The 27,782-nt window shown below is 41.3% G+C and overlaps 1 protein-coding gene across 1 annotated transcript in view; it reads right to left on the bottom strand.

Moving 5' to 3' along the window:
* MPZL2 (myelin protein zero like 2) overlaps positions 1–27,782 on the bottom strand; it is a 107,145-nt gene that overhangs the window by 67,122 nt on the left and 12,241 nt on the right. The window contains exon 3 of the mRNA XM_085647408.1: positions 2,531–2,741. Within this exon, the coding sequence (XP_085503534.1) occupies positions 2,531–2,741 (211 nt within the window). The remainder of the gene's footprint in view (positions 1–2,530; positions 2,742–27,782) is intronic.

Raw genomic sequence — 27,782 nt, 5'->3', positions numbered from 1 at the left:
TCAATTTTTAACCTCAGTTTGGAACTTGCATCAAGTTTCCTGGGTTATGACATCTCCTTTTGGAACAGAGTCAACCCTTGTCTCTTCCTGTGATCTGAAAACCAGTGTGGTTAATAAAGTACTAATGGGGATGCACTCTAAATGGAGATATTGTACTTTAAAAGGTGATGTTTATCCCACAAACCACCTAAAGCCAGCGACAGCACTCAGCAGCCAGTTGCCGCTGTAATACATCATTATTCCAAAATTGCAACAATGCCATTTTCTGCTCATATCAATCTCCCCTGAATGTCATATTCCACGTTTTATTAGCCCATGGATGCTGTTTCTTGTCACATCTAAGATCAATGGAGGTCCCCTTAGTCCTTTGCCCCACGGACGTTGTATTTCTCTCACCAGTTATTTATGCATGCCATCTGCCTCCTATTCCAATGCCCTATGGGCACCATCGTCCTCAATACCAGTGACCCATGGATGGTCTTTTTTCCACCCAATATTAATGTCCATGGATGTCGTCTTCATCATACCTGTGCTCCATGGACCTAATCTTCATTACATACCAGAGTGTCTTGAGTGCCATCTTTGTCTAAAACTATTTTCCCAGGGCTAGCATTATGTCTAACTCCAGTGTCCAAAGGAAGCCACCTCCTCCCATACATATGCTGCATCACACTCTCGTAAAGCTTTCTCATGAAAGACATCACATTCTTATACCAATATCCGGGGTTGATGAAACTATGGCTGCAGACCATTTAGTACTCGGCAGCTAGATTCACTCGCGGCTTCCCACGCAGCACTCACCTAACACCACACCTGAATGATCTCCACTGGCTCCCCATTGACAAAGGAGCACAATTCAGACTCCTCACTCATACCGAAGGCCCTGCATAACAGGTCAAGCATACTTTAACTATTGCATCTGCTTTCACAAAACCTTCCACACACATCCACTTCCCTGGACTTTTACTTGCACCAATTCCACGCATATGGAAAACCAGATCTGGCGGTTGAACCTTCTCCTACATCGCTTCTTAAGTGTGGAATAACCTGGCAGTACACATCAGAGCATCCTCCTCTCTTCTTTAATTCTGCACAAAGCTGAAGGCCTGGCTTTTCGAGTAGTCCCACTAGGCCCTAAGTTGCCTTTACTCACAGCTGCCCACCAATATGACATCGTCTTGTGTGGTAGTGTGCTATACAAATCTGCATAACATAACATGCAGTACCGCAGGGCCAAATTATGTGGCAGGGTTGACAAATTTAAACAGAAAAAGGGCAAATTAGGGGGTATAATGCTGTGCAATGTGTGACAGTATTCTTGTGTTATTTTGTCATTTCGACGCCTATTAATACGGTTTGGGCAAAGTTGCACTTCATTAGTACCCATTTCACCCCCAACTACAGCAATTAGCAACGGAAACTTCTTCAGTTAACCTTTTCAAAGGGTCTGCAAAGGAACAGGCGTCCTTGACTATGTTCCAGCTATTAAGTCAACCATTGTCATTTCTCATCTAACAGCTAAACATTAATTCGCATCCGTAAAGTTTTAATGGCATTTAAAATTGTTGATGTCTCCTTATCACCGAAGGGCCACCGTGAAGATTTTATACACTAACCACCACTGCAGTGTGTGGTATTTAGGTTTCTTATGAGGGAAGAATATGTTGAAGCGTAATCCAAATACCGGTCTATGTTTGTAATATACAAATGCGGACCAGGATGGTCCTGGTTGTCATGCGAATAAAACATTCTAATTATTGCTCAGTGGAGTGTGTAGTTAACTAATTTTGCATAATATTTTTATTCTTAAGTGTTATAAATTGAAATATAATGAATTGGAGTACTTGGGTGTCTAACTAGTTTCATTTTTTTCAAACTGAATCATCAATTTATATATAAAGTTTGCAACAGCATGCCCTCCCCCACCTACCCCCAGCTTCGCTGTTTACATCATTTATGCGCGTTAAGCACTTGAAGGTTTTCAAGCGATTTCTTCTCGTGCCCGTTTTCTTTGCAGCGTGCACTCTTGCATAGCGCTTTTTTATTTACTTAAAGCACTAAAAACATCTAAAAACACATTTGCCAATAAGTGGTATTTACGTGTTGTAGGGTGCTGCATGTCTAAACACGTATAAGGTTCAAAAGGCGAGACCTATTGGCTATGCTAATGCTTGTTCTATTTGTCGCATTGTCTGTGCTTTCCTTTATTTTCATAATTTCTCTTTCCCGGTTGTGCAGATCAGTCCCCCGCCCATGCCTTGAAATTCTAATAGTGGTATTTATGATACATTTATCTGCAGATAAAAGAGGCTAACAAACAACAAATTAAAAGTTTTAGTGGGGGGGGGGGGGGAAGGGCTCCCTGTGCCACAAAATAAACACATACCCCTCTTCAGACTTGGTCTGTGATTCACTGCTCACTACTCATACCTTGGCCTCCCAAGCTTTACGCTCCCAAGTTTACCACTTGGATCTTTGTCTCCCACTCCTCAGTGTTCAAAACTACTTGGAACTCCAGTTCCTCACTCACCTTTATTCACCACTCGCAGCTGGATCTCTCCGGCCAGCCCGGACACATCTGGAGCGTTCCGTACCTGGCACATGAAGGTGCCGCTGTCTGAGTGCTGCAGGTCTCGGATCATGATGGACACATCATTTCTGTTAACATTTCCATCCCAAACAGCACGTCCCCGAAAGGTGCCACTTTCAGGGGGGAATGGCTGCTCCTGGTAGTGGAATACCTAAATGATCAAGAAACACACAGTATTTTAGCTCTTCTCTAGGCACACTGCACATACACATAGCACACCAGAACTGTAGGAAGAGACTAGCAGTGGTTGCACGAGTTCTTGAGTCAGTAACTGGGCCCCGCTTCAGTCCTTTTGAACAATGTGTAGTGCTCGGAAGAAAAAAAATCCAACATCGAAATATTTCCTTAGTATATTTGTGACAGAATGCCAGATATGTGCCTGGCTATGGCCCCAATCAATATTATTGCATTATTCCCTTCAAATGAAGTAAGGACTTCCATTACTTCGGCCACCTTTATTTACCCATACCCTTACTTCATCCACCAATTCATAGCACTATTACCTTCACTACTTCCCAACTTTAAATTGTATCATAATACTAAGCATTTCCCTAATCTTAATCCTCTAACCTTTATGGAAGCAGAAATTACATTAAATTACTTTGATTCATTAAAATAAGTTCTTAGTCTAACACTAATCCTAACAATAATTTAAAATAGTTTTCTTTATAATAAATACTAAGTCAAGCCCTTTTAAAAAAATCTATGTAAGTAAAATATTTAAGAACTATATTTGATGGTAAAGCTTACCAACTCATTTTAATATAAATCAAAGTAACTTTTTTAAAATAATCTTACCAAACCCTAGATCAAAGATTTCAATAAAGTGAATTCTGACCAACTACAACTTTATACTTCCTTAAATACTTTGAACGTAATTGTATTCAGTCAATTTAATATTATAAACTAACTCAGGGTCGTAGCTATTAATAGTGTAGTGGCACCCGGCGTCCCAAATATGACTGCCTTTCACTACCACACTGTGACTAGGACATCCATTTCTATTGTGTGCTTTAGGATACAAGGATCCTTGCTGCGCCACTATTGACTTATATGATATGTAATATAAGTACAGTAATACATATTGTTACTAACACTACAATTAAACATTAATTTTAATTACATTTTTCAATTAACCTAAACTAAAAGGTGTATGATAATGTAAAATGTTTTTTTTTAATATTTAGTTATTGGTTTTGTGTTGATGCTAGGTTATGCACACTTTCCAGTAACCGGGATCACTGAGGAAAGAAGGATTCCAAGTAAAGCTAAAGAACACTGCGAATGGTTAGTTTTCCCTGAGCACATTTTATCAGGGAAACCCTGTTGGTAGGGGAGTAGCCAGCATTAAAGGGAGAGAAGGGGCGCAATATAAATGTGTCATGGTGCTGTTGGGTATGTGGGTGGTACAGGCAGATGGTGAACTTAAATCGGGAGGAGTTGGTATTAATGGAGTGACAAATTGAGTTTGTAAGCACTGTATATAGATCAAAACATGCTAAAATATAGTGACCAGTCAAATGGATGGTGCATTTAGCCTAATATAATTGAAATACCATTTAACATAAGAACTTAAGCTCTTCTAAATAATTTCATGAGACGAAAACAAAGAATATATCACTCGAGAGCAAAGTACAGAAAATAGAATCTGGTTCTTTTGCGAGAAAGAGGGCTCTCAAAAGAGGATATCTATTTTTCAATACATGCATACAAAAAGGAATTGTGTAATGGTACAGTTAAGAGTAAGTTCAGTCTCAACTAAATGTATAGGGATTCTGTCCAGTCATTACATGTCATATTTATACATAAATGTACAGATTGGTTTGGGTTAAAATATAAATATATAAAACCTCTAAAACATCTGGCAAGTCCGAAAGATACCCCACTAAAAGATTCAGTGGCCTTTTATGCTGTAAAATAACTTTTTTTTTTTTAACTATAATTGACAAGAAGTCGCCATTAAAAGTAAAGTCCTACAACACGTTCTATAAATACAAGAATGATCAGATGCCTCCTTGGATTATCTAAGTCCAGCGCGTTTACTTTTGTTGTTTTATTACTCTTACAGGGTAAGGTGCACATTTTAAATATCGATTAGCCTGCCCATTTTGAGCGACAGTGCTCTCTGGCTGCATGGCTGCCTATGTATCTTCGTAAAAGGTCTGATATACTACAACTGGTGCTTGGCTGCTCTGGTTTATTGTCATGAAGAAATTAACAAGCATTGGCATAGCCAATAGATCTTGCCTTTGGGACCTTATAAGTATTTAATTATGCAGCACAATATCCTTGGCGCAATATCAACTGTTGCATGGCTAAACACTTATAATGTCCCAAAGGCCAGACCTATTGGCTATGCCAATTCTTGTTGAAATTAAGTTATAACTACTCACAAAGAAAACGAATCTGAAAAAAAGGCAGGTTGTCGACGAACGGCAAGTAGCGTAGAGATCGCAGAATTATTGTCAGAACACTTTCTGTATCTGCTACATGTATAACTTTTTGAAAAAAAACAATAAAGAATGGAGACATAAAAAAATAAAAGAAAGGCAAGTAGCGGAATATGGCAAAATACAACGTATTAATAGCCAGTTCGGAAGGTGAAGCTCATATTTCTAGTTATAACAAGCAATTTTAAGTAAAGCATATCATATTTCTAGAGAACCTCATGTCTATGGGAATGCCACTCACCACAGTAACCTCTGACATGGCCTTGTGAAGTTGGTGACCAACCAAGGTGTTACAATGTTGTTAGCTACAAAAGGGAGCGTTGGGGTGTAAATCACCAGCGTGAGGGTGGAGGTAGTTTCAAGGGAGTGAGAACGACAAACCGAGAGGCTGAAGTTACAAACCAAATACTGCGTGCGGGAAAACTGGAAGAAACATGAATGGAAAAACACGCGTTTTAACTTGTAAGACGAGGAGTACCAGTCATCGTGCTAATATCGGACAGAGCAAAAAAATAAGTAAGCCTGACTACGTTATGGCAGTCGATGCGGCTTTGCGCATTGCAGCCCCAGTGAGATGGGATTATTATAATATGACGAAATCCATTGACGTAACTGGAAGTGGACTAGAGGAAGGTTCCAGTTTGTGCTGCGGTGATCCCAGGATGAAGGGAAAAGAGGAAAAGGAGGTCGGGCCAGAAAAAAGCCAGAGCGTGCAGGAGTTGAAAGAGCAAGGCAACCAGCTCTTCACAAGTACCAAGAGGCGGCTGCCTGTTATGGCAGATCAATTAAGAGTTACGCTGTTCGCGGATGTAGAGTGGTACTACGGGGAGTCCTCCACGTCTATTGGAGGAGTCATGGTTGCCAAGAATTGCGCGACCACAACGGCAGGATTGTTTCCGTTTTTGAAAATACAAATTAGCATGGTGGTGTCGTTGCGCACTGGCACATACTTTGTTAAATTAATCTGGCAACAGCTGGCATTCAAGCTTAGTTAACCTCACATTCCAGCCAGTTCCGACAGTGTTGCACAAAAATTGCCCATCTCCATGGGCTGTTTGCCCACAGTCCAAACAAACAACAGCACACAAACAGGAGAAGCAGTATAGAAACAAATTGCATTTACTGTCCAAAATCAGTTTTTCTACCAGTCCATAAGAAAATATTTTAAGGTTGTACCCATATAAGTAATTTTTTTATTCCGTAGCCAACATCCTGAACATCTGCTGAATTAACAGCCAATGCAAATGTAGACAAGGAGGTGCTGCTCGCTCCTGCAGGCAAAACGCCGTAGGATGAGAGGAATGCAGCTGATGGGGGGGGGGGGGGGTGGGGGGGGTGAAGGGAGTGCGGCCAAGAGCACACAAAGCGTTTCCCTTGTGGGAGCGAGCAGGGGCACCATCTGGATGTAAGTTAATTACAAACATATGGTTTCAAAGCTCGCTCCCGCAAGGGAATCGCCAAACGTGCACGCGTTGCCTTTGAAAGCAATGCAAAGCGTGCACGTTTTCGGCCCAAAAAGTGAATCGATTCCTAAAGGTCTCCTCCTATGTAGCGCATGCGCGCTGCATAGGCGAGACCTAAAAAGGGATGGTGGGATGCTTGAATTAACCTCTACCACGAGTCTTTACTCTGACCACTTCCCAGTCCATTGTTTTTTTTGCCCACTACGCAATCTCAAACAGGAACCAGTGATCAGCAAATCAGACTTTGTCTGCTCTAATGTAACTGGTCCAGCTCAAACTAACGGCCTAGGTCCACTCTGAATGAAAACACAAGTTCCACAGTGGGTCCCATGTTAACTGTGCCACTGGAACCAAGTTGCATCCTAATGAATAGGCCAAACTAGGTTGAAGCTGGTCTGGGGTTTCTTGTGATCCAGTTTAGAGGGGACCTGGGCTGGCAGTTTTGGCGAGACTGTTCCTATTGGATTGGGACCATGAGTGATTTGCACATGACTGGTTCTGGTCTTGGGTGGCACGGTGGACAAACAAATACAAATATGATGGGCTGGGATGCAGCCTCAAGTAATTACCAGTAGCGTAGATTAATTTTAGCATTCCATCCATTAGTTTTATGTTTTGTCAGTGTTACACCCAATTCTATCTTCCAACACATCTATCCCAATCAAACTAGCCATGGGTTGAAATAAAAGATATATATCTTTCCATCCTTTCTATATATTTTATATTATAGCATGCTTGCTGCTCATGTGTGCTGCTAATCAGTCTCTCCTGGCGGTTCCGATGCTACAGGCTTAAAAAGATGTTTCCTTAAACCACTGAAATTGCTTTTAAATACCTGTCGCCGTGAGCGCCATCAGTACATATGTAGAGGGCTATTAAAACACCAAAGTGCGGCCTATAAAAAAACACGTAAAAAAGAAAACCTTTAAAACAGTAAAATATATACCTTTACGTACCTATTTACCTTAACAGGGCATCCTAAAAATAACAGAATGAAATTACTGACAGTTATTCACCACACCTACCACAAGACTAAAAAAAAAATTACAGGCTTGGAAGCCTAGTCTCCAACCTTGCCCATCTACCAATAAGTGCAAAGCTTCAATGTTGAAAAGCAGTCTTGTAACAACAGTATGACCAACAGAGGGTGGACGTATCACATGTTGATTCTATAAAGTACTGAGGGAATCAGGATTTTTTTATTAAACTGGCAACAATCGTTAGCAAGGACATAGCCGGATTATTTAGAACGTAGGTGGCGCAGCCCATTCCAAAGAGCATTCTGCTTGGCTTTGGACCAGTTTGCCTGACCAGGAACAGCACAAGGATGTTTGGCGCTGCGGCAAGACCCTGTTGGCTGCAGGAGTGCTTCCCACACACATAGTAATCAGCCACTTACTTGTTTTGTTATTTGATTCTTGGTATAGCGCACGGCTCATCCCCATAGTGACTTCCCGGCGCTGTAGGGCAGGTAGGTTGGAAAGAGTTAGAACAGCCAGGTTTGCAGGCGTTTCTTGAATTCCACCAAGCTTGGGCACGTTCGAAAGGAAAGAGTCATACAGCAACCTTGTTAAGATCTGTTGAGGTGTCTAACCTGAACCTGGCATCTCAAACCACCAGCAATTTCAATAGTATGATCCCTCCATTACTTAGTTTAAACCAGCTGTAAGCTGCTCTTAAAAGGTACTAGGTTTCACTTTTCGGATTTCAAAAGGATTAAACGTATGCAAGTTCGCACAGGTGACATTTAACATTACCACTTTCTCTAACGGAAGAAAAAAATAAAAAAACAGCGCTCAGTCTGACAGCTGCATCAAAAACAGCACAACAGAGGCGTGGAGAGAAACCAACCCTTGCTCTCTGCCTCTCACAAACACTGCTGTATCTATTGCTCAAGTAGATCTGTTCTGCCCCAACGTACACACCTGGCAGCCGCCAGATACAGCACAACAAAGCACAGCACATCTACAACAACCGGATATCTCTGGGTGAGGAGACAGAATTGCAAAGACATACCAAATCCGAAGTCAGTTACCCATCCAGTATGTTTTTTTAGGCAAATGCATGTGCAGTCCATCAGTTTTTAATTTAGTTTCACCTTAAACGTATGTCCTAAAAACCTTGCGTGCCATGTGTTCTTGGCAAACAAATAAAACGAGGACGGCCTGAAGTGGTCACTTGGCAAGTTCCCATAAAGCAGCTTAGACACACAACGCGGTCATGTAGATGTTATTTGGGAGAGGGAGATTTAGTTGTTCGTTTCCATATTGACCTGCATTACAGTCGAGGAGGTTTCATGAGGGAGAAAGCTTTAAAAAAGTCATAATATTTTTAGCTTAAAGAACACGGTGCCCCCCTAAATTGGAGTTGTTGGCAGGCATGAGGTGCCATATCTACCAGACCACCAGAAAAGCCAATTTATTATTTTCATTATTTTTTTTTAAATGGAAGGTGTAGACTTGCCATTTATGAAAATGAGAAAATATGGGTCTGCCCTGCAATGCTTTAAGTTGCGCACACAAATCTAATCTGACAAATGTAACTAGTCTATAGATGAACTCTGTGTCCACGCTGTGATATTCAGATAAGATTGAGGGGAGAAAAAAGCAGAGATTCATTCCACTTTCAGATGGCAAAAGTCTATTAATAAAAAAAGGAGGGAGAATGAACTACATATGTCGAAATAAGAGAGTATCAGTGAAGATTGTTTCCGAGACCCTCAACCACACATTCACAGTTTTCGGTGCATATTATCACTGCTCGTATGAATTGGTGAATAGTGTCATCATTGGGTCTGTCACTTGAGTGTTCTGTTCTCCAACTGACCCACCGTCCTCCACCAAGAGGGAAACAGTCTGCATCTTGACAGTGGTGGGAGGTTAAAATTATCTTCTACACTGTATGGAAAAGCTTATTGAACAAACAGAATCAGCATAGGGATAAGATTAGAAGTAGGAGTATGGTTTCAGTGGATAAGTAAATCGACCACAACACCTAGTGGTCGGGGGGACATATTTCGGTCGAGAATTCTATCTGTGGGTCTTATGGCCTTCGTCAGGACCCGAGAGAGTGAAGGGCCTGAAGTTTTCAGCGTTCCACACACAATGTAGGAAGTACACTTGCTCACCAATTTTCATCATGGAGCAAGTTCTGCTCATGGATGTTCGGTGTTATGGATGCAGATTTTGGCCCATAACTAACGAAAACAGGAAAGTTAATAGCAACAGCACACTCGGTCTAGTATTATTTTAAACCAATTCCCAATGCACTCAGTGAGACACTAAGGAAAAATAATTAATAATATTACTGGTAGTGACATGTATATATTATTAAGCATATGTAGCTAGTAGCGAAAAAGTGAAGCATTGCCCGAGGCTGCATAACACTAAAGCAGCACTTTAGTTTGAGCGGTATCTTGATAAATCTAAGGAGTATGTGCCTAGTAGTAAATTGACAGAAAAAGGTATTGAAAAGTAGTGAAGTGTACAAGTAATTTAGTATTGAGAACGTATCAGGTTTGCCCTTGTCAGAGTACCACTAATGTAACCTTCATATTGTAACGATATCTGGATAATTCTAGGCAGTGTGTGCCTTAGTAGGTACAATATATGGTGTGGAAACAAGTGCACCAATAAATTATTCACAAACTGTTGCAAAACGTGTTTCCACTTTGAAATGGTTAAGAAAAGTTTGTAAAAAGCTGGTTTCCTTTAAGAGAAGTTCACATTACCCCATGGAATGCGAAAGGATTAAGACAGAGTGCTTTAGCCTAGGAGTAAAGAAAGATCCAAATGAGGCTAGAGAATAAATATTCTATGCTGCATGGTAACTCAAAAGCCATCCCAAACAGTTACCTCACTTGGAGCAGTCTCAAGCAGAAATGCTGCGTGTCCCTCTCATCCTGAATCTTAGAGGTGTTTGGGCGGAATGTGCTTATATACTTTCCAAGTTAATGTTATGTTAAAGAGGGATTTATAGAGCGCACAGCTACTCGATAAGAGTGTCCCGGCGCTATGACAGTAAAGACAGAGGCAAAGGCTATGCACCCAAAACAATTGAAATAGAGGGGAAGCGGATTAGATTAGCTGTTGGAACATCCAGGTTTTTAATTTTCTAAACTCCAAAAGGGAGGTAGTCTGTCTTAGGGGGAGAGGCAGAGTATTCCAAGCACGAGCTACTTGTACCTGGAAAGACCGTCCTCCACAGCGTGCTCTGCAGAACCTTGGCGCTGAGATCAAATGTTGACGGGCTGATCTAAGTGATCTGCACGGGGTGTAATAAAGAACTCTTATGCAAGTAATGAGCCCCTAAGCCGTGCAAAGCTTTAAAAGCAAGAGTTAGTGCTTTGAAGAGAATCCTACAGCGAACCGGGAGCCAGTGTAATTTCTTCAAGTGGAGCGAAATCCGTTCTCTGACTCCCAGCTGCAGAACTGCTCTGGCCGCAGAGTTCTGCACGACCTGAAGTCTGCTCAAGTTACCTTAAATGAGTATAGTTAACCTTCAGTGGTTGTAGGGGTGTTTTGAACTTAGTGAGCTCATTTCAAGTAATTGTGTGCTACATCTAATATGCCAAGATACCGCTCAAACTAGAAGGCTACTTTAGTGTTACGCAGCCTAGGGCAATGTTTCACTACTAGCTACATAATAAGTACATCACTACCAGGGATATTATTAGTTATTTTTCCTTAGTGTCTCACTGGGTGCATTGAGAATCATTTTTAAATAATACTATCCCAAGTGTGCTGTTGCTATTACATTTCCCGATTTCCTTACAGTTTTGGGCCAATGTCTGTGTCTAACACCGACCACTCACTAGCAGAATGTGCTCAATGACAGATTGAGGAGTGACTATACTTACCTACATTGTGTGTGGAGAGCTCAAAACTTCAAGTCCTTCACTCTCTCGGTCCTGATGAAGGCCATAAGACCCATAGGGGCAATTCTCAGATGAAACAGGTCTACCCGACAACTAGGTTTTTTGTGACTAGTTACATATCCAGTGAAAACCGACTCCTTTAAATCCTATCCTGATTCTCTTTGTTCAATAAACTTTTCTGTATAGGATAGGAGATAATTTTAACTTCTTATTGCTTTCAACATCCAGACAGTCTCTCTCCTTGTGGAGGATGGTGGTTCACTTGGAGAATTGAACACACTCAAGTGACAGACCCAATAATGACACTATCCACCAAGCCACACGAGTGGAGATAATATACACCGCAAACTGTGAATGTGTGGTTGAGGTTCTCCAAAGCGATCATCCCTGAGATTCTGGTAGATCGACATATGTGGTTCATTCTGCCCTTTCTCCTTTTTTTTGTTTAATACACACACTTAAATATTCCTCTAGGAAATTAAATAACATAGCAGACATACTGAAAAATATCTCTGAAGCAAGTAGGAGTCTTTATTACGTTACAACCATCAGAATTCTCCCAGTCTTGCCAACTGATCCGTTACCTCTCCTGACAGTACCCCAATATTCCAAGCGAACTCTATCTGAAGGTTCCAAGGCAAGGACAAAGGTAGATTATGAGGAGGGAGAAACTGCCACCTTGTTTATGTACATTACAACACATCTCTTTCCTTTAATAATCAAAATAATAATGCTTCAACACAGAGATACAGCAACATAGCACAACCTGCATGGAAGAACAAGGTAAATCCCCCAAATTACTATCATAATGTGGAAGAAAAATACAAACTATTGTCCAAAGAATAAAGATTGATAGTCCACATCCTGGGAGGAATAAACAATGTATAACATAATACAATAACAAACATTAATTTACATGGTAGTCTCTGCGCCACCCCAGGGGGCATTTGACCCTTTTCTCTCTTTAAGTGTCTCTCTCTCTTCCGGTCTTTATGTGGTTGCCAGTTTATCCTCTTATTCTACAGCACCTTCAGTAGGAAGCATTCTTCTAAGGCCTGGTGTTAAACTGTCCATACTCCACATAGTACCAACACTACAACTTTTTTACTTATTTTATTCTTGCCGAGTTATGATATTTGTCAAACCTGTTCTGACCACTTTTAGGGTTATTTTTTACCAATACCCACTGTGCCACTCTCCAATCTTGGTTCCACACTCCTCTTTTTGCCATACCACTTTTTGTTCTGATGGTTTATAACCGTCTCCCTCACTTGCTCTTTATTTATGGAAATATCTCTTTTTTAAATAGCCAAATTCAGTGATAATTTCGTCCCAGGTTTCCTACTTCTGAGCATACCAAATGGAGATAGACCTGGGACACTAATGGGTGTGGTATGATAAGACCAAAGCATATCCTTAATTGCTTCTATAATCATTCTATAAGCCCTTTGCAAATCCCATTGGCTTTGGGACAGTACAGGGGAGTTTATACGTTTGATAGACAGATGTAACATGAAATCCTTCATTTCTTCTGATTCACATTGGAATCCATTACCGGTAATCAAAGTGATGGTGATATTTTCCGAAGTGAATATATATCGGTGAAGAAATTGATGAGTGTCGTTGTATTAATTGTGCTTACAAATTTCATGGAAATCTAATGAAAAAAATAATCAATGAGTACAAGAATATATTAGTCTTGCAAACCCCATACATGAATGGGACCTACACTATCCATTTGTAATTTGTCCCATGGACTATAAGGTACTATAATAGGGATCAAAGGAGATTTACAGGGGTTTTTCAATTTGACACTCAGGCTGCAAGCCTGACAATCCTTTACTGTCTCCTCAATCATTGAGAACATGTAGGGGAACTAGTAATTTGCTTTCACTTTGGTGAGATTTCTTCCCAAATTACCCTAATGGACAATGTTAGAAATGTATTCCCTTAAACTTGCTGGGGGTATGATTTTACCTGATCTCCAAATAAGATTCCCCACTAGGGACAATTCGTCCCTCACACTCCAGAATGGTTGAAGTCATTAGGACGTTCATTACATTTTTTAGGCCAATGTTCTATTATGTGTTTAACTGAATTCAAAGTGTCATCTGTTTGTATGCAATCTGCCCATTTGGTTTCTAAAAATGTCAAGGGACTGATATGAGGAGTACAGGCAATTCCAGATCTTTGATGTACTCTATTTTTAATTGGTAATCTGGAGCAAAAAAAAGCTGCACAATCATTTTGCCCTCTGTATGCATTCAATCTTATAGTTCTATCCTTGGAGATCCATAATCCATCTAGAAATACTGAGTGTTTTTTTCTAGATCCTTCTCGAATAACATACAGTAATCCATCCTTAACACAAAAGGTAGACCGAAAGGTAGAACTTGAAGTGATTGGTGCCCAATAACATGCTAGAGCTTTCTCTACTGTTGAATAGATCCTTTCTGAAATATTCAATGTTCTTGATTCAATGTAATCTGTTCTTTCCTTGCCCTCAAATATTTGTGATAGTGTGGTCCCTATACCTTTGTTGCTCACATCTGTGGTTAATACGGTTTTGTGGTTCACATTGAAATTACCAATGTATGGATCGGTGGCAATGGCTTTTTCATGATGGTGAAAGCATAGGTATGTTTCTCATTCCAAACAAATGGTGTACCATTTTTTAAGAAGTCCCTGATGAATTGGATTAAATCGGCAAAGCTTCTAATGAATTTGGACATGTATTCTGCCAATCCCATCTATCTTGGGTGTTATGCCTCTATTTGAAATAGTGTGTCCAAGAAGGTCCACCGATGTGACTCCTATCTTGCATTTACTTTCTTTTATACTGAATCCTACATTTCTTAGCTTACTTAATACACCCCTAAAATTATTATCTTCATTAGACCCATATCAGTATAACATCTTGGAAACTCAAAGTTTTCTCTGAAACGTATAATATGTGTTGCATTATCCTCTGAAATGATGCAGCTGCTAAAGCCACTCGAAATGGCATTCTGGGGAATTTATACATACCAAAAGGTGTGGTAAAGGCTGTAAGTACTTGTGACTCAGGTTGGAGTGCAACCTGATATTATGCGAACGATCGATCTAGAACCCTCAAAAATTTAGCCTCATGTATGGTATCAACATTTCATGTATTCTGGGCAGGGGATGGTGATCCACCCATACGTTGCCATTAAAATCCCTTAAATCCACCCAAAGGCGAATCTTTTTTTCCCTATCTTTAGTTGTGATGACTGTGGGGGCCAATCATTCGGAACTCTATCTCTTCGATGCCCCCTTTTCTTACTAACGACTGCAAATCCTCTTTTAGAAGTTCTCCGATGGGCAGCAGGACGGATCTTGTTTTGTGTACCACCAGAATGGCATTTGTTTTTAACTTTATTTTGTCAATATAGTGGTTTAGCATTCCCAAATTGGCTTTAAAAAAAAAAAAAAAATCAGGAAATTCTTTAAATAGGTTTGTACACACTAAAGACTTGTCCACTAGTACTTGATCCTCATAGTTTAAATCAAGGGTTATTCCTAAATTCTTCTGGCGTTTCAACACCCACAAGACTAGACCCTTGTTTGGTAATTTAAATTTTGCCTACAGTATGTCGGTCATTGAATGAAATATGGATTCTTATCATTTCTTCAATTGGAATGAGATCGCAGTTATACCCCCCTGGATGAATGTCTGGGACCTCTAATTTGTACTCTGGAAATGTTTGTGAAACGTGTCTCTGTCTATTAGAGTGTATGGAGAACATGAGTCTGCATAAGCTTTCATGCTTACACCATCTAATGATATATCACATGTGGGATATCAAATTGTGTCTCCTTTTACATAAGTGTTTATTAGGAATATCAATTCTTTTTTCCTCCCTCACTAATACCTTCTACATCGTTTATCAGATATACGTTTCTCTCAGGAAATTTTTATGCTTTGGCGAAATGCCCTCTTTTGTTGCATTTTCAACATATAACCCCTAATTCATGACACTTGGAACTGTTGGCTAGATGATTGTGGTTTCCACATCTAAAACATTTTAGCATCTCATTTTTGAACTAAGGTTTCACAGTTACATTTTTATTAATGTTACATACACTTTTCTCATTGAGGAGGGTTTTTACCTCCTCCTAATTCCTTATGCATTTCCTTAAATAACTTCACCTCTTTAATACATAAAACAGTATCTTCAATACCATTTGCTATATTAACGGCTTTTGAGAGATCAGAGTTTTGCGTGAATACAGTTTCCTGAATTTTTAGGTAGTCTCTAATTAAGTAATTTGTGAGAGCCCCGAAATCAAAAGTCCACTTGCCTGTTTGCCTGCTGCCTGTTGCCGTTGTTGCTGCCCTGGAGGGTACAAGCCGCACCGCCGCCACCAACACGCTGCTGCCACCCACGCGCTAGCGCTGCTGGCGCCACTTGCCTGTTTGCCGCCGACATCCCACGGCAGAGAGCGGGGACTACAGCCCCCAAGCACCCCTGCGGCCGCTGACGCTGCAAACGCGCCCGGAGGCGCTTTAAAATCTCGCGCCATTCACGGAGGAGCGGGGGATCTCTTCAGAGTCCACTTGCCTGTTTGCCTGCTGCCTGTTGCCGTTGTTGCTGCCCTGGAGGGTACAAGCCGCACCGCCGCCACCAACACGCTGCTGCCACCCACGCGCTAGCGCTGCTGGCGCCACTTGCCTGTTTGCCGTCGACATCCCACGGCAGAGAGCGGGGAATACAGCCCCCAAGCACCCCTGCGGCCGCTGACGCTGCAAACGCGCCCGGAGGCGCTTTAAAATCTCGCGCCTTTCTCCGCGTCGCGGGACGCGCGCGGGCGGCGCCGGGCTGAGCCCGGGCAGAGGGCGGGCCGTCTGTGGCCGTCAGAGGCAGGAGGAGGCAGGGCAGGGCCACGGATCTGTGATCGTCGCTTAATTTGTAAGTGAACAGTCCTATAAAAAATACCTGTTTTTAAAGTTACTGTATATGTCCACACTCATGTCGAAACCCAAGTCATCCAATCAACTTGGTGCAGGGGATAAGAGGACAATGGACAACTATCTGGTAAAAGTTGTAAATAAGATCAATAATGATCGGAGACTTTCATTGGGCAGATCTAACCTAGAAACTTCCCTAACGGACACATTAGCACTCAATACCGAAATACCCGTCGAAAGTAGTACGGTTACTACAGACAATGCTGATGGGAATGCTGATGTACTCTCTGTCACGGATACTGTTGGAAGTATTGATGAACTCACTTCCCAATTGAACTCTTCTATCATATCGACTACAGTATCTGGTTCTAAAACCACCCTAACCCCCTCCCCGATGCAGAGGAAAACACGGGCATGTAGGAAAGCACCAGCAAAGAGAGCGGTGACCTATAAGCCAAAAAAACAGGGCTCTCTTCAACAAGGAAGGGGGGTTTTGCCGGAGTTGTCCAAAGAAATATCAGGGACTAATGATAATACAGAGGGGGTCTCTCTGCATGCAGCCACTATCGGACATTTGGTCTCAATTTTTGAGACCAAATTAGAGTCTATAATTAGTCCTTTGATGGCAAAATTAGACATAATCTCGGCAGAAGTAGACAATTTAAAGGGCCTCTTGGCCTCTTATGAAAAACGATCCTCCCTCGCGTTAACCTCCGTTTTTGCCGGTTCAGCCCCCACCCGCCATAAGCCCGCAGAGGGTGCCATGGAACCTACTTTGCATTTGCCTGGTACCCATAACACGGGAGCTCCCCAGGGATTGGGGGACAGTGTTCAGTTGAGTCGACCTATGGATGTATCATCCACTGCAATATCAGTTTTTGCGCCACCCACAATAGCCACTTCAGCAGGAAAAGTAATTTCTACACATACATGCTCAAGTAATATTCAGAAGCCTGTAGCCAGGGGAGATGTTGGGCATATTAAACACAAGAGAAATCATATTGTTAACCTCCCACCACAGTGTGCCCCTTATACAGTAGTATTGATTAATGTCCCGGAGGTAGACTCTAGTATGCCTAACTCTAGCCAGGAATCTCATGATTCTTTAAAAAATAAATCACTTGCCTGGCTTAACAAAAATTGTGGATTTCCGCTGGCATTGTCGCAAGACATCTTATCTACTCGCCGAGTCAGCTGGATAGGAGAAGGCAGGAAAACTACTACAGGGGACTGTATTCTTGTTAACTTTAAATACCCACAACACGTGGCAACTGTCCTCTTAAGAGCCGCCTCCCTACCCAACCAAGTTAACTTGGTTTCTGCTAGGCCTTTAGGCTATTTTTACAGCTATTTAGATGGCCCACAATTGTTAAGGTCCCAACAGATTGAGCTGTATGAACCCGGTTTAATCAGGGGTGGGGTTAGCTATCCTCCCTTTTTGCCACCAAGAGCCCCGCAGTATTTTAATAGAGGGAATACACAGTTTAATGAGGAATCCGGTAGGCAAAGGGACTATACCATTCCCCTTTTCAACCGTTACTCTGCCCTGTCCTCATTGGAGGAAAATGACTGACTGTCCGATATTATTATGAACACGAATGAGAAATCAGTTAGTGGTATCTGCTCTGATATTGTAGTGACTGTTCCCCCCTCGCCTTTATCTGAACCTAACAGGGCGGAAGCTGTTCTGGAGAACATAGGAATCAATAAGACTCAGAATTGTTGTACCATTGCAGATCCTTCTTTAAATTCTGACCTTCCCTTGGTAGACCCAGTAAATGATCACATAGGGGCTAAGTGTGATCCTGATACAGGTTACCGCATTGTTACGTGGAATATTGCTGGTCTGAAGAGGAAGTTAGAGTCCCCTTGGTGGAAGGATTTTATTAATATAGGGTACGATATAATATGTCTTCAGGAAACGTGGTGTGAGGAACCTATCTTTATTGAGGGATACTTAGCATACAGCTTGAATGCAGTGAGTTCAATTGCAGGAAGAGCTAAAGGTGGTCTCTTGCTTTTAATATCCACTAAACTAAAATCCTGCAAAGTCAAAAGTTGTGTCTCAGTGGATGCCCATTCTCAGGTGTTATGTCTAGAGTTTGACAAAGGGAAAGATTTGTTGCTGATAAATTTTTATAATAATGTATTCACTGCGACAGAGGTAATATCCTGACTCAGCTGGAAAAAGAAATTGAGAGGACACAGGCAGTTACAGGTCACCAATCTATAGTTCTTTGGTTGGGTGACTTTAATATAAGTCCCTGTCCTCATGCCTCGAGTAATTCATGTGGCTTAACAAGGGAAAGTGGTAACATGGAGGGAAATGATGGTTTACACTTCCCACACTGTATGTATGGCACTATCCTTAACACGATGTTAGCAAAGTTTGATTTGGATATGTTAAATTGCACGAAGAATAGTAACAACGTTAACTGTCCAACATTTACCGGAAGAGGAGCTAACTCATATTGACCACATTTTACTGTCCAACGATTGTGCATACTCCCAACTTGTGTGTCAATGAGCAAATTTTAAGTGATCATAACAGCATCTCCGTATCATTGCACTGTTGGGGTCCCAAAAACCTGGATGCTAACAATCGTATTAACTTTATCGAGGCTGTAAGACCTAATGGGTTTAGGATCAAATGGACAACGGTTGTTCCCCATGAGTTGTTGGAGGAGGTTTTAAGAAAGTGTACCTTGGAGATAACCTATTGTATTAGCGACGAGGTACATTCGCAAGTTATATTGAACCACCTACGTACTATTAGTGAAACAATTGATAATTTACTCACAAAACCGCATAAGGGGAAAAGAGTAATTAACACTGGTTGGTTCGATAAAAGTTGTACACATGCTCTTCATGCCCTAAAACAGGCGATGAGCATTAAACCACGTGACTGTACAGCAATTCAATCTTGTCATTTTGCCTATAAAACATCGCTTACTAAAAGGAAAAGAGCTCTCCAAGAAGAGGCTTGGTACAATCTTAGCTGCGCGGCTGAAACAAATGATAGCAAGTTATACTGGCAGACCATAAACAGTCCCTTCTTAAAAAATGACTCAGTGCCTGAAATTACCTCTCATGTCGACTGTCAATCATGGATGCACCACTTTTTAAATATTTTTAATCCGGATAGGTTAATTTTAGATCCCCATATGGACAATGAGTATACTTGGCCTAGACTGCCTTTAGATATTGGTCTTGATGAGGTTTACGAAGGCCTACGCAATAGTAAGGGCGGAAAGGCACCTGGCCCTGATGGAGTCCCGCTGGATTTGTATAAATCCGAGTTAGATCTGTGGGCACCGATCCTGACCAGGTTCTTTAATGCAATAACGGAGGGTCAGATGCCAACTTCCTGGGGCCAGTCAATAATTATTCCTCTTTTTAAGAAGGGATCAAGGTCTGAGGCAAGTAATTATCGTCCCATCTCTCTATTAGACGCTTCGATAAAAATATTGAGTAGAATAATCTTAAAGAGACTTGAGACATGGGCTGAAGATAACACGATAATTTCTAAGGCGCAATACGGATTTAGGAAAGGTCTGGGGACGCAGGAACAGTGTATTAATTTAGATCTCCTAATACATAAATATACTGTTGCAAAGGATGGGAATCTTTTCCTTTGTTTCGCGGACCTAAGTAGCGCCTTTGATCTTGTAGACCACAACATCCTTTGGGACACCTTGTTAGATCTCGGAGCTCCCAAAGAGTGTGTTTTCTTTCTGGCCCGGTTATATTCCGGCCTTTCATGTAAAGTACGCTATGGTCCTATGGGAGAATGTACACCTTTTTTTAAAGTTGCAAGAGGGATTCGTCAAGGGTGCGTTTTGGCCCCGTTTTTATTCTCTTTATTTATAAATGAAATTGATTCGATTTTAAGCAAATTATCCTCAGACGCCCCCTTGATCAACGGTAGCGTTACCCCTATTTTATTATACGCAGATGATGCAGTTCTTATATCACGAACACAGAATGGTTTGCAACGCCTCATAGATAGATTTGTGCTATTTACCAAAGAGAGGAAACTGATCATTAATAAAAGTAAGACTTTTGTTATGACCTGTGGAAAGAGGGCGAAATCCAATTCCTCCTTCTTTATCGATAAAGTAAAGATTCAACCGGTTAATAGTTTTTGTTATTTAGGGATAACATTCGCAGGCAACGGGAAATGGACGAACGAAGACGAGAACGTAAGGTTAAAGATGAACAGAAACACCAGTAGTATTTTCAGATTTGCAGCTAAGCTAGGACAAAGGAGTGTGAAAGACATGCTAGCTATCTACAAAGCTAGGTGTATTTCATCTGCTTTGTATGGGGCAGGAGTTTGGGGCCATCATTCTGTTAATGGTTTACAGAATGATGAAAATAAGTTCCTGAAGAAACTGTTATGCGCCCCGTCCTCGGCTCCCAACATCTTAACTCATTTGGAGGCTGGCATTGACTTCATTGCGGATTTAGCCGCATTACGTCCATTACTTCTTTGGCGTTCTATCTGGTCCAAATATGAGACTGTATTCACACAAACAATCATCAAGGATTGCTTGAAACTTGATAATCTTTCTCGTATTCCTTGGTTGAGTTATATTTACCACTGGTTTAATCTTTTGTTTGAATGTAATATCCGTCTGAACCCCGAAGCTGCAGCACTGATACCAAAGAAAGACATAAAATCTAAGTTCCTAGCATTCAAGAATTTGGCTAGAGAAAATCAGTCCAAAAATCTAACAACAGTTGCTTCTTACCTTGATTTGAATTTAAGGGTAGGTTTTCAGACATACCTTGCGACCGTGACTTATAACTCACACAGATTTGTCCTAACCCGTTTAAGGCTTGGGATTGTGCACCATCTAGTCTCCTTCCCAGATATTAAGATCAAATCTAATATGCTGTGTCCCTGTGACAATATGTCAAAACAAAGCTGCTGTCACTTTTTATTGTTTTGCAAATTTTACTGTCATTTTAGGAAATTTTACTTAAAACCTATCCTTTTAAAAAATAATATACGTTCCACTAAATCAGCAATGAAGTTCCTAACAACTCTAGAAAGCCCTGATACTTGTTTTTTTGTGGCATCCTATGTGCTAAAATGCATGAATATTAGGAAGTCTATAGTCTGCACCGATTAATTTTATCTGGTCACGTACCTTGTATATAGAGACATTGTCCAGACTTTGATATGAAATTTGTAACTTGAAGCAAAATTATGACGAATTATGTATCATAGGATTGTTACCATATCTAGCACTTTTTGTATATTTGCACATACTGGATAATTTTCCTGGAACCTACATTTCGTTACAAATATAATGTGGATCCTTTGTTGGAAGATTAATAAGTCTAATTGTGTATTATCTAAGGAAGCATTATGCACTTTAACAAGGTGTAAATATGGTCTTTTGTTTTGTCCTGTGTATAAGACATTTTAGTCTTATATGTATTTTTAAATGTTTGTTCTGCTTATATGGTTGTATTTTTACATACCGAATAAAGCTTTTGAACTGAACTGACAAACCTCTTAAAACTACAACTTAAGAAGCAGACACCTTTTCCCTGTACTCTATTACAGAACTTTGGTCTTTCAAGTACTGCATTTATCTTTTCTTTAAAGTGACTCTCTAATTTCCTTAATGTGAACTAAAAAAACATCTTCATCCCTTTCTTCTTCACCACTAGCTTCATTAGACTCATTCTGTAATATCGTCATACACTTGCCTTCCTAGCATACCTAAATTATGTAATAGAATATGCAGTTTACATATTCAAGAAAATGTATCACCCCCAATTGCTATCAAATATGAATTCAATATTCTAATCCATCTGTCCCATGGTTTTTCAGGTTCACCGGTTTCATTTAGGAAGGGAGGTGGTTGGTTCATACTGAAATTGGAAGAAAAGCTAAAATGCCCTGAGCACTACAATAAGGATTACACCTATAAAGGTTTTTCTGTGAATTAACTGGAAGATTATAGCTTCTATTTTTAAACCCACATTTATACAGTAGGTACTTCACAGTAAATAGTCTTGTCTCAAACTTTGACTTAACAGTAAACCTAAACTGGAAATACTCAACTCGCCAGAGATTAGTCTTCTCTTCATATCTTTGCTCAAAGGAGAAGGGGAGGAGATTTCTTTAGTTTCAGCCAGGGAACTTGCTAGGTGCGATTGTGGAAATATCTTGCCTGTACTCACTCCATTCACTCTAGTAAGCCTTTTTATTGTTTTCTATTTGTTTATTATGCAGCACTTGCTTCACATCCCTTGTGTATCTGCAGCATATTTTGTTGCTGCCACCGCCGCAACGTGAATGCTGACACCGAGCGTCAAACACCACCAACAGCCTCATAATTCCCTACTCCACCTCAAAATTCCTATCAATGCTGCACTGAGTTCACTCCGTAGATGACAGAGTCTGAGTCATGGGAGTCGTACAACACACTCCAGCACTGTAATGAACCATTAAGCAATTGCAGTCAGTCGCACGGAGGTCCTCAACATGCAGCCATGGAGTCGCTGAGCAATAGAGTCACGCTCTCCATGAACCTTCACAGAACTAGCCCGCAAGGTGCATTCCGACAGCTGATGTAGAGTTTTAGGATATAGACAATGTCCGCAGCCGATTCTTACCCTGTCACAGCAACCTTTGATTCACCCGATGCAACTGCCAAGTGTCACTATGCTAACAGAAACCAATCAGGCGTTCTGAGTCATAGTTTAAGTTTACTGCTTAACTGTAATGTTTCACTGCAAGAGGGGGGGCAAAATATATCGCCACAAATCAATTAAGTCTGCAGAATGTCTTAAGCCAACAGCCGGTTATACCTTTGGAACTGCGCTGATCAGATTGGCTCCCACTCATTCCAAAACATCTCGAGCAATGTAGGAGAATGATAGATGCATGAATCAGCTATAAGAGCCACTTCTGTCAATAAACAGTTATGCCGAAGCAAATTAAATCTTGCTCTCAAACAGATGTTAGAAGGCGATCAACACAGTGCTGGAGACTAGGAGAGGCAATGGCGTAATAATAGTCCCCGCAGTGCAGGGGGCCACAGCTCCAGGGGGCCCCCTCCAGCATTGTGCAGGGTTGGGCTTGAATGCTCCTGACTGGGTCTAGAGCATGGAGGGCCCCCTGCATGCACTTTGGAGGGGGCCCCACAAGTTTCGGTACAACACTGAGGAGAGGGCAGAACTTGCACAAATACTGTTGTCTCTAGTAGCCAATGTCAATGAAAGTCAACACTTCTAGAATTTTGTAGCAGCTTCATCTCTCACCATTAAGCAGGGAGTGGAGTCCTCCTTGTCACAAGTAAATCCGTGTACTGTTGCAGCAAAATTCAAAATGCAAACTCTTCCCTTCAGCAATAATAATTTCATTGGGGGAAGAGACATGTTGCTGTCCCCTGCACAGCATCCCATCCACGCCGCCATTTGAAAAGAGATATCTGAAGCAGGTATGATGAGTCTTTATTAACTTAAAACCATCAAACGTCTCCCAGACTTGCCAACCGATCCCTCACCTCTGCTTCTGACAGAACCCCAACATTCCAAACAAGCGCTACCTGAAGGTTCCAAGTTAAGGACCACTGTAGATTATGAGGAGGGGGGGGGGGGGACACACTGGTACCGGATATATACACCAGGATTATGTGCATTACAACACATACCCCAGAAAAGAAAAGATGGAGATTCCAGGTAGCAGGGCTTCCACACAATACTGCCAATGGAGAGTGAAACAGAAATGCCCTAGCTTCAGCGGGGCCTAGCTCAGAGATGCATTTGGAACAGTTATTTGATAACATGTTCTTTGTTAGCACAGCACCAGGCGTGGGGAAAGGGAAGATTGAACCCTTGATGTCCTACTGAATCTAGAAATGAGTCTCAGACCGGATGTGATGAGGCTTTAGGGCTGGAGAAAGATTATCAGCTGCTTGTCCCTTATAAGTGCCTTGCTACACACACTAATAACTGGTCCTAAAACCACGTAATTCTTCCCAGAGCAAGGCTCAACAACTACAAACTGGCTCTCAAGTCACCTCCAGATAGCCGTTAGAGACGATCATCTCACTATCACAAGCCTTTGCCTGTATTTGATTGACTCGGTTGGTCCTACAGAATTCCGTGGCACTTAGACCGAGTCTCTTGTCATCTGACACACCCAGAAGGCATTCAAAGACCCTCAGCCATGCCACAAAGAGAATTTGCCAAGTTTCAGGCACTCCAGCCAACTCTCAAGCACCTGAGGACTCCTCTCAGACACTCTGGAACAACTCTTAGAGATCCTTAGCATATCCTTAAAGACCTGAAGGTTCAACCAGCCTTCAGACACCCCTATTTGGTCATCAGATACATCAGCCAGTTCCAAGAAATGTTCACAATCACCCTGCCACTCATTAGACTAGATGTCTCACAACACTGCATACATTTAGGTACTGCCAGCAGGCCTATGGAGATTTGTGTTCAGTATTCCGACTACCTCAGTCTGCCCTTCAACAGGCATAAAAAAAATATCAGTGTTTAATTTATTTTTCTTTTTTAAATGCTGGTGCCAGAGTTTTTTTCTTCACAAATAGAATGGGGAGGTAGTGTGGGCTAAGGACGCAGACTTCACCTTCCTCACTTTGTAATCATGTCCTTGCAGCAGCTGTAGTGCCACCATCAGCCGAAGCCCCCCCCCCCACCCCGACGAACATCTCTAAAAGCTGTCCCTCCATCAACTATAAAATCAGCCTGGCTGTGGAGCAGCGTGCACTCCATCCAAGAGTGTGAATAGTCCTCTTTTTATTTCCTCTGTGGATTGTGGAAGTAGAGAAAGGGCTGCCAGTACGCTTAATGTTGAATGATCACGGTCTTGGATGACCTGTTTCTAACACCTTCATGGAAATAAAATAGGGATAGATCTGCCATCTCATGCTACCTCTGAAATTGAAGGCAGATATAGATGAGGCTTCAGACACCCTCAGTCTGCCAGAAGATATCCTTACTCTCCGAAACACATGCCAGCCACTCAAAACCACCCAACCACCAGGTGTACTTGGACTCTAGGTATGCCCTCAAACAGATGGAGCATGCCCTTAAAACACTTGAGTGGGTTTGCATAGACCTTAAATGTGCCTACTTGGCCCAGTGGGACTTTTGTTGTGCCATCACATACCTCCAGGACATCCTTAAGAGACCCAGATACTGTAATTAGTCTCTCCAGGTAGTCCCGACAGCCCCCTGCCTGCCCTCAGACACCTCCAACAGGCCAATGAGTAAGGAAAGACCCTTATTGCACCTTCAGAAACAGTAATCTGGACCTCAGAGCTTACCAACAGACACAGCCAGCCGTTCTTGTTCTTCAAAGAGTGCTATTCACCTTTCAGACAGCCCCTCTTTATCATTCAGACACCAGTCCACCCTGAGCTTTTGTCCTCTGAGAGAACCAGTACTGAACTGGCCAAACATATCCTGGTCTGCAAAGACGGGGTGGGCTCCCCTGCCCCCCTCCTCCCTTATTCCTTGAAAAGTGTGGGAAAAACAGGCCAAAAGATAAGGATTAAATCTGCAAAACCATTGCAGAAATACTGATATCAGACATTCTCCATTTCTAAACCGCTTATTTGTGAAAGCCCAGTATTCCAGCTTCCCAGAAGTGCTGATTAATACTGTGTGCAGGAACAATAATCCTGGCCCTCTTATATACCTCTGTAAAAAGATTGCTGTCCAGATATTTTCATTTTTGAAATTTACTTTCGGATCATTAGAGAGGTAATTTAGCTTGGGCGCACATTGCTAATACAGACCGAATATTTCTGGACAACATTTAAAAAAAATGTCAGATGTATTGCAGTAATGATGTAATATTAAAAAGAAATAAAACAAATCATAATGGTTTTTAATCCTTTTATGTATACACTAAACAAGGTTTATAAACTGAACATGAAAATGTTTATCACTCCCGTTTGACACATTTCATAGTTCACTTTGTTTCAGCAACCACGTGTGGTACATTTGCAGAATGTTGAACATTTGAGAAGAACATATCGAAAGAGACATATTTTTGTAGCACAGATTTTGCAAGTAGATGTACGTGTATGTTCTGTGGGCAGAGGCTTACATTTATTTTTTTAGACTTTAGCACCCCATCAATATCTTAACAACCAAATTCACCTGGCTCTTTCTCCACACATGCAGGATTCAAAACATTTACACATCTTCTGATCAAGACCAACGCTCTTTTAATGTGTCCAGGCACAGAATAGGTTGTCGTGGAAGGTCACTTAGAGGGACTGATCTTTTGAACTCATTGTACCGAAGATAGTCAAATGTGTGACAGTCGGGGCACATTTTACATACATGTCAAAGGTATGTTTCAACGTCTTTAAAGTCACCTTCTTCTGTGTCCACAAAGAATATGTGCCCTGATAAGAACAAGCAATAGAGTGACCCAATTTAACCCAAAAGTCCTGGGTAATGTATGATGCAAACAAACAATGGTTCGATCGGGATGATAGTAATGCATTAATTTTCTGTCACCTGAACTAATTCATATAGTGCTAAGATAAAGTGATACTATCACGTTCTGTTTTTGGTGTGGTTACTTCTCCCGATTGGACCACTGTTTGCATCATTGATAAGAACACTGGGCATCTCAGTGTTAAATTTTTTGTACAGAGTGTGAAGCTGGACTAAGTGCCTTTTCTCACCTGTCCCTTAATGTATCCATAACTCTGACAATTATTGAGTTATGAACATTGCAACATATCTAAGTAGCACAAAAATCACGTGTCATTTGACAGTACAATGACTCAATTGGAACCATTTCCAACAGCTCACCCAACATGCGGCACAACACGAAGGTCAGCTTCCTCCAAATTGCTGTTAAGTTCGTGAACAATATGGACCACACCATTTGAATCTCTCTCTGCAGGCACCAATTCCTCATTGAAAATCATTCCACTTGCAATAATTGGAAATTCAGTGTCACATAAGCATCAGCAATGTTTGGGAGAGTTAACATCTCCAAGTTTATCTTGTTTGATGTGGATGACCAGAATTGAATCAAGTTGCATAGGTACAGGTGTCAAATTTTTGATGCAGGCAAGGTCAATTGTTCCACTTGTAGACATGTGTCCGATTCTCTCACATTCTTTGATTGGTAGCTCAAGATAACTGTCACAGACAATGTGCAGTTTTTGCAAGGTGACATTGCTATCAGAGGAACAGCCTGAATGACCGCTCCAAAGTTTTGCATGGATGAAATCTTGACTATTTGCATTTGTGACATAGTCCACAACAGCAGCATTTTTCAATAAGGGCACCTTTGCGAATTGAAATTCTTCAGGTGAAAGTTTTTTTTTCCCGCTCTTATACGAATTTGTGCTTCACTGGTTTGGCGGCAGCCTCTCCATCAAATGTGTTTGTTGGAAGAAGATCACGCAATAAAATGTCTTTGATAAAGTCACCCCTTTCTTTTGCTACA

Source organism: Triturus cristatus, chromosome 3_2 (genome assembly GCF_964204655.1).
Source record: "Triturus cristatus chromosome 3_2, aTriCri1.1, whole genome shotgun sequence".
Lineage (NCBI taxonomy): Eukaryota > Metazoa > Chordata > Amphibia > Caudata > Salamandridae > Triturus > Triturus cristatus.
This window is presented reverse-complemented; position numbering and strand designations above follow the sequence as displayed.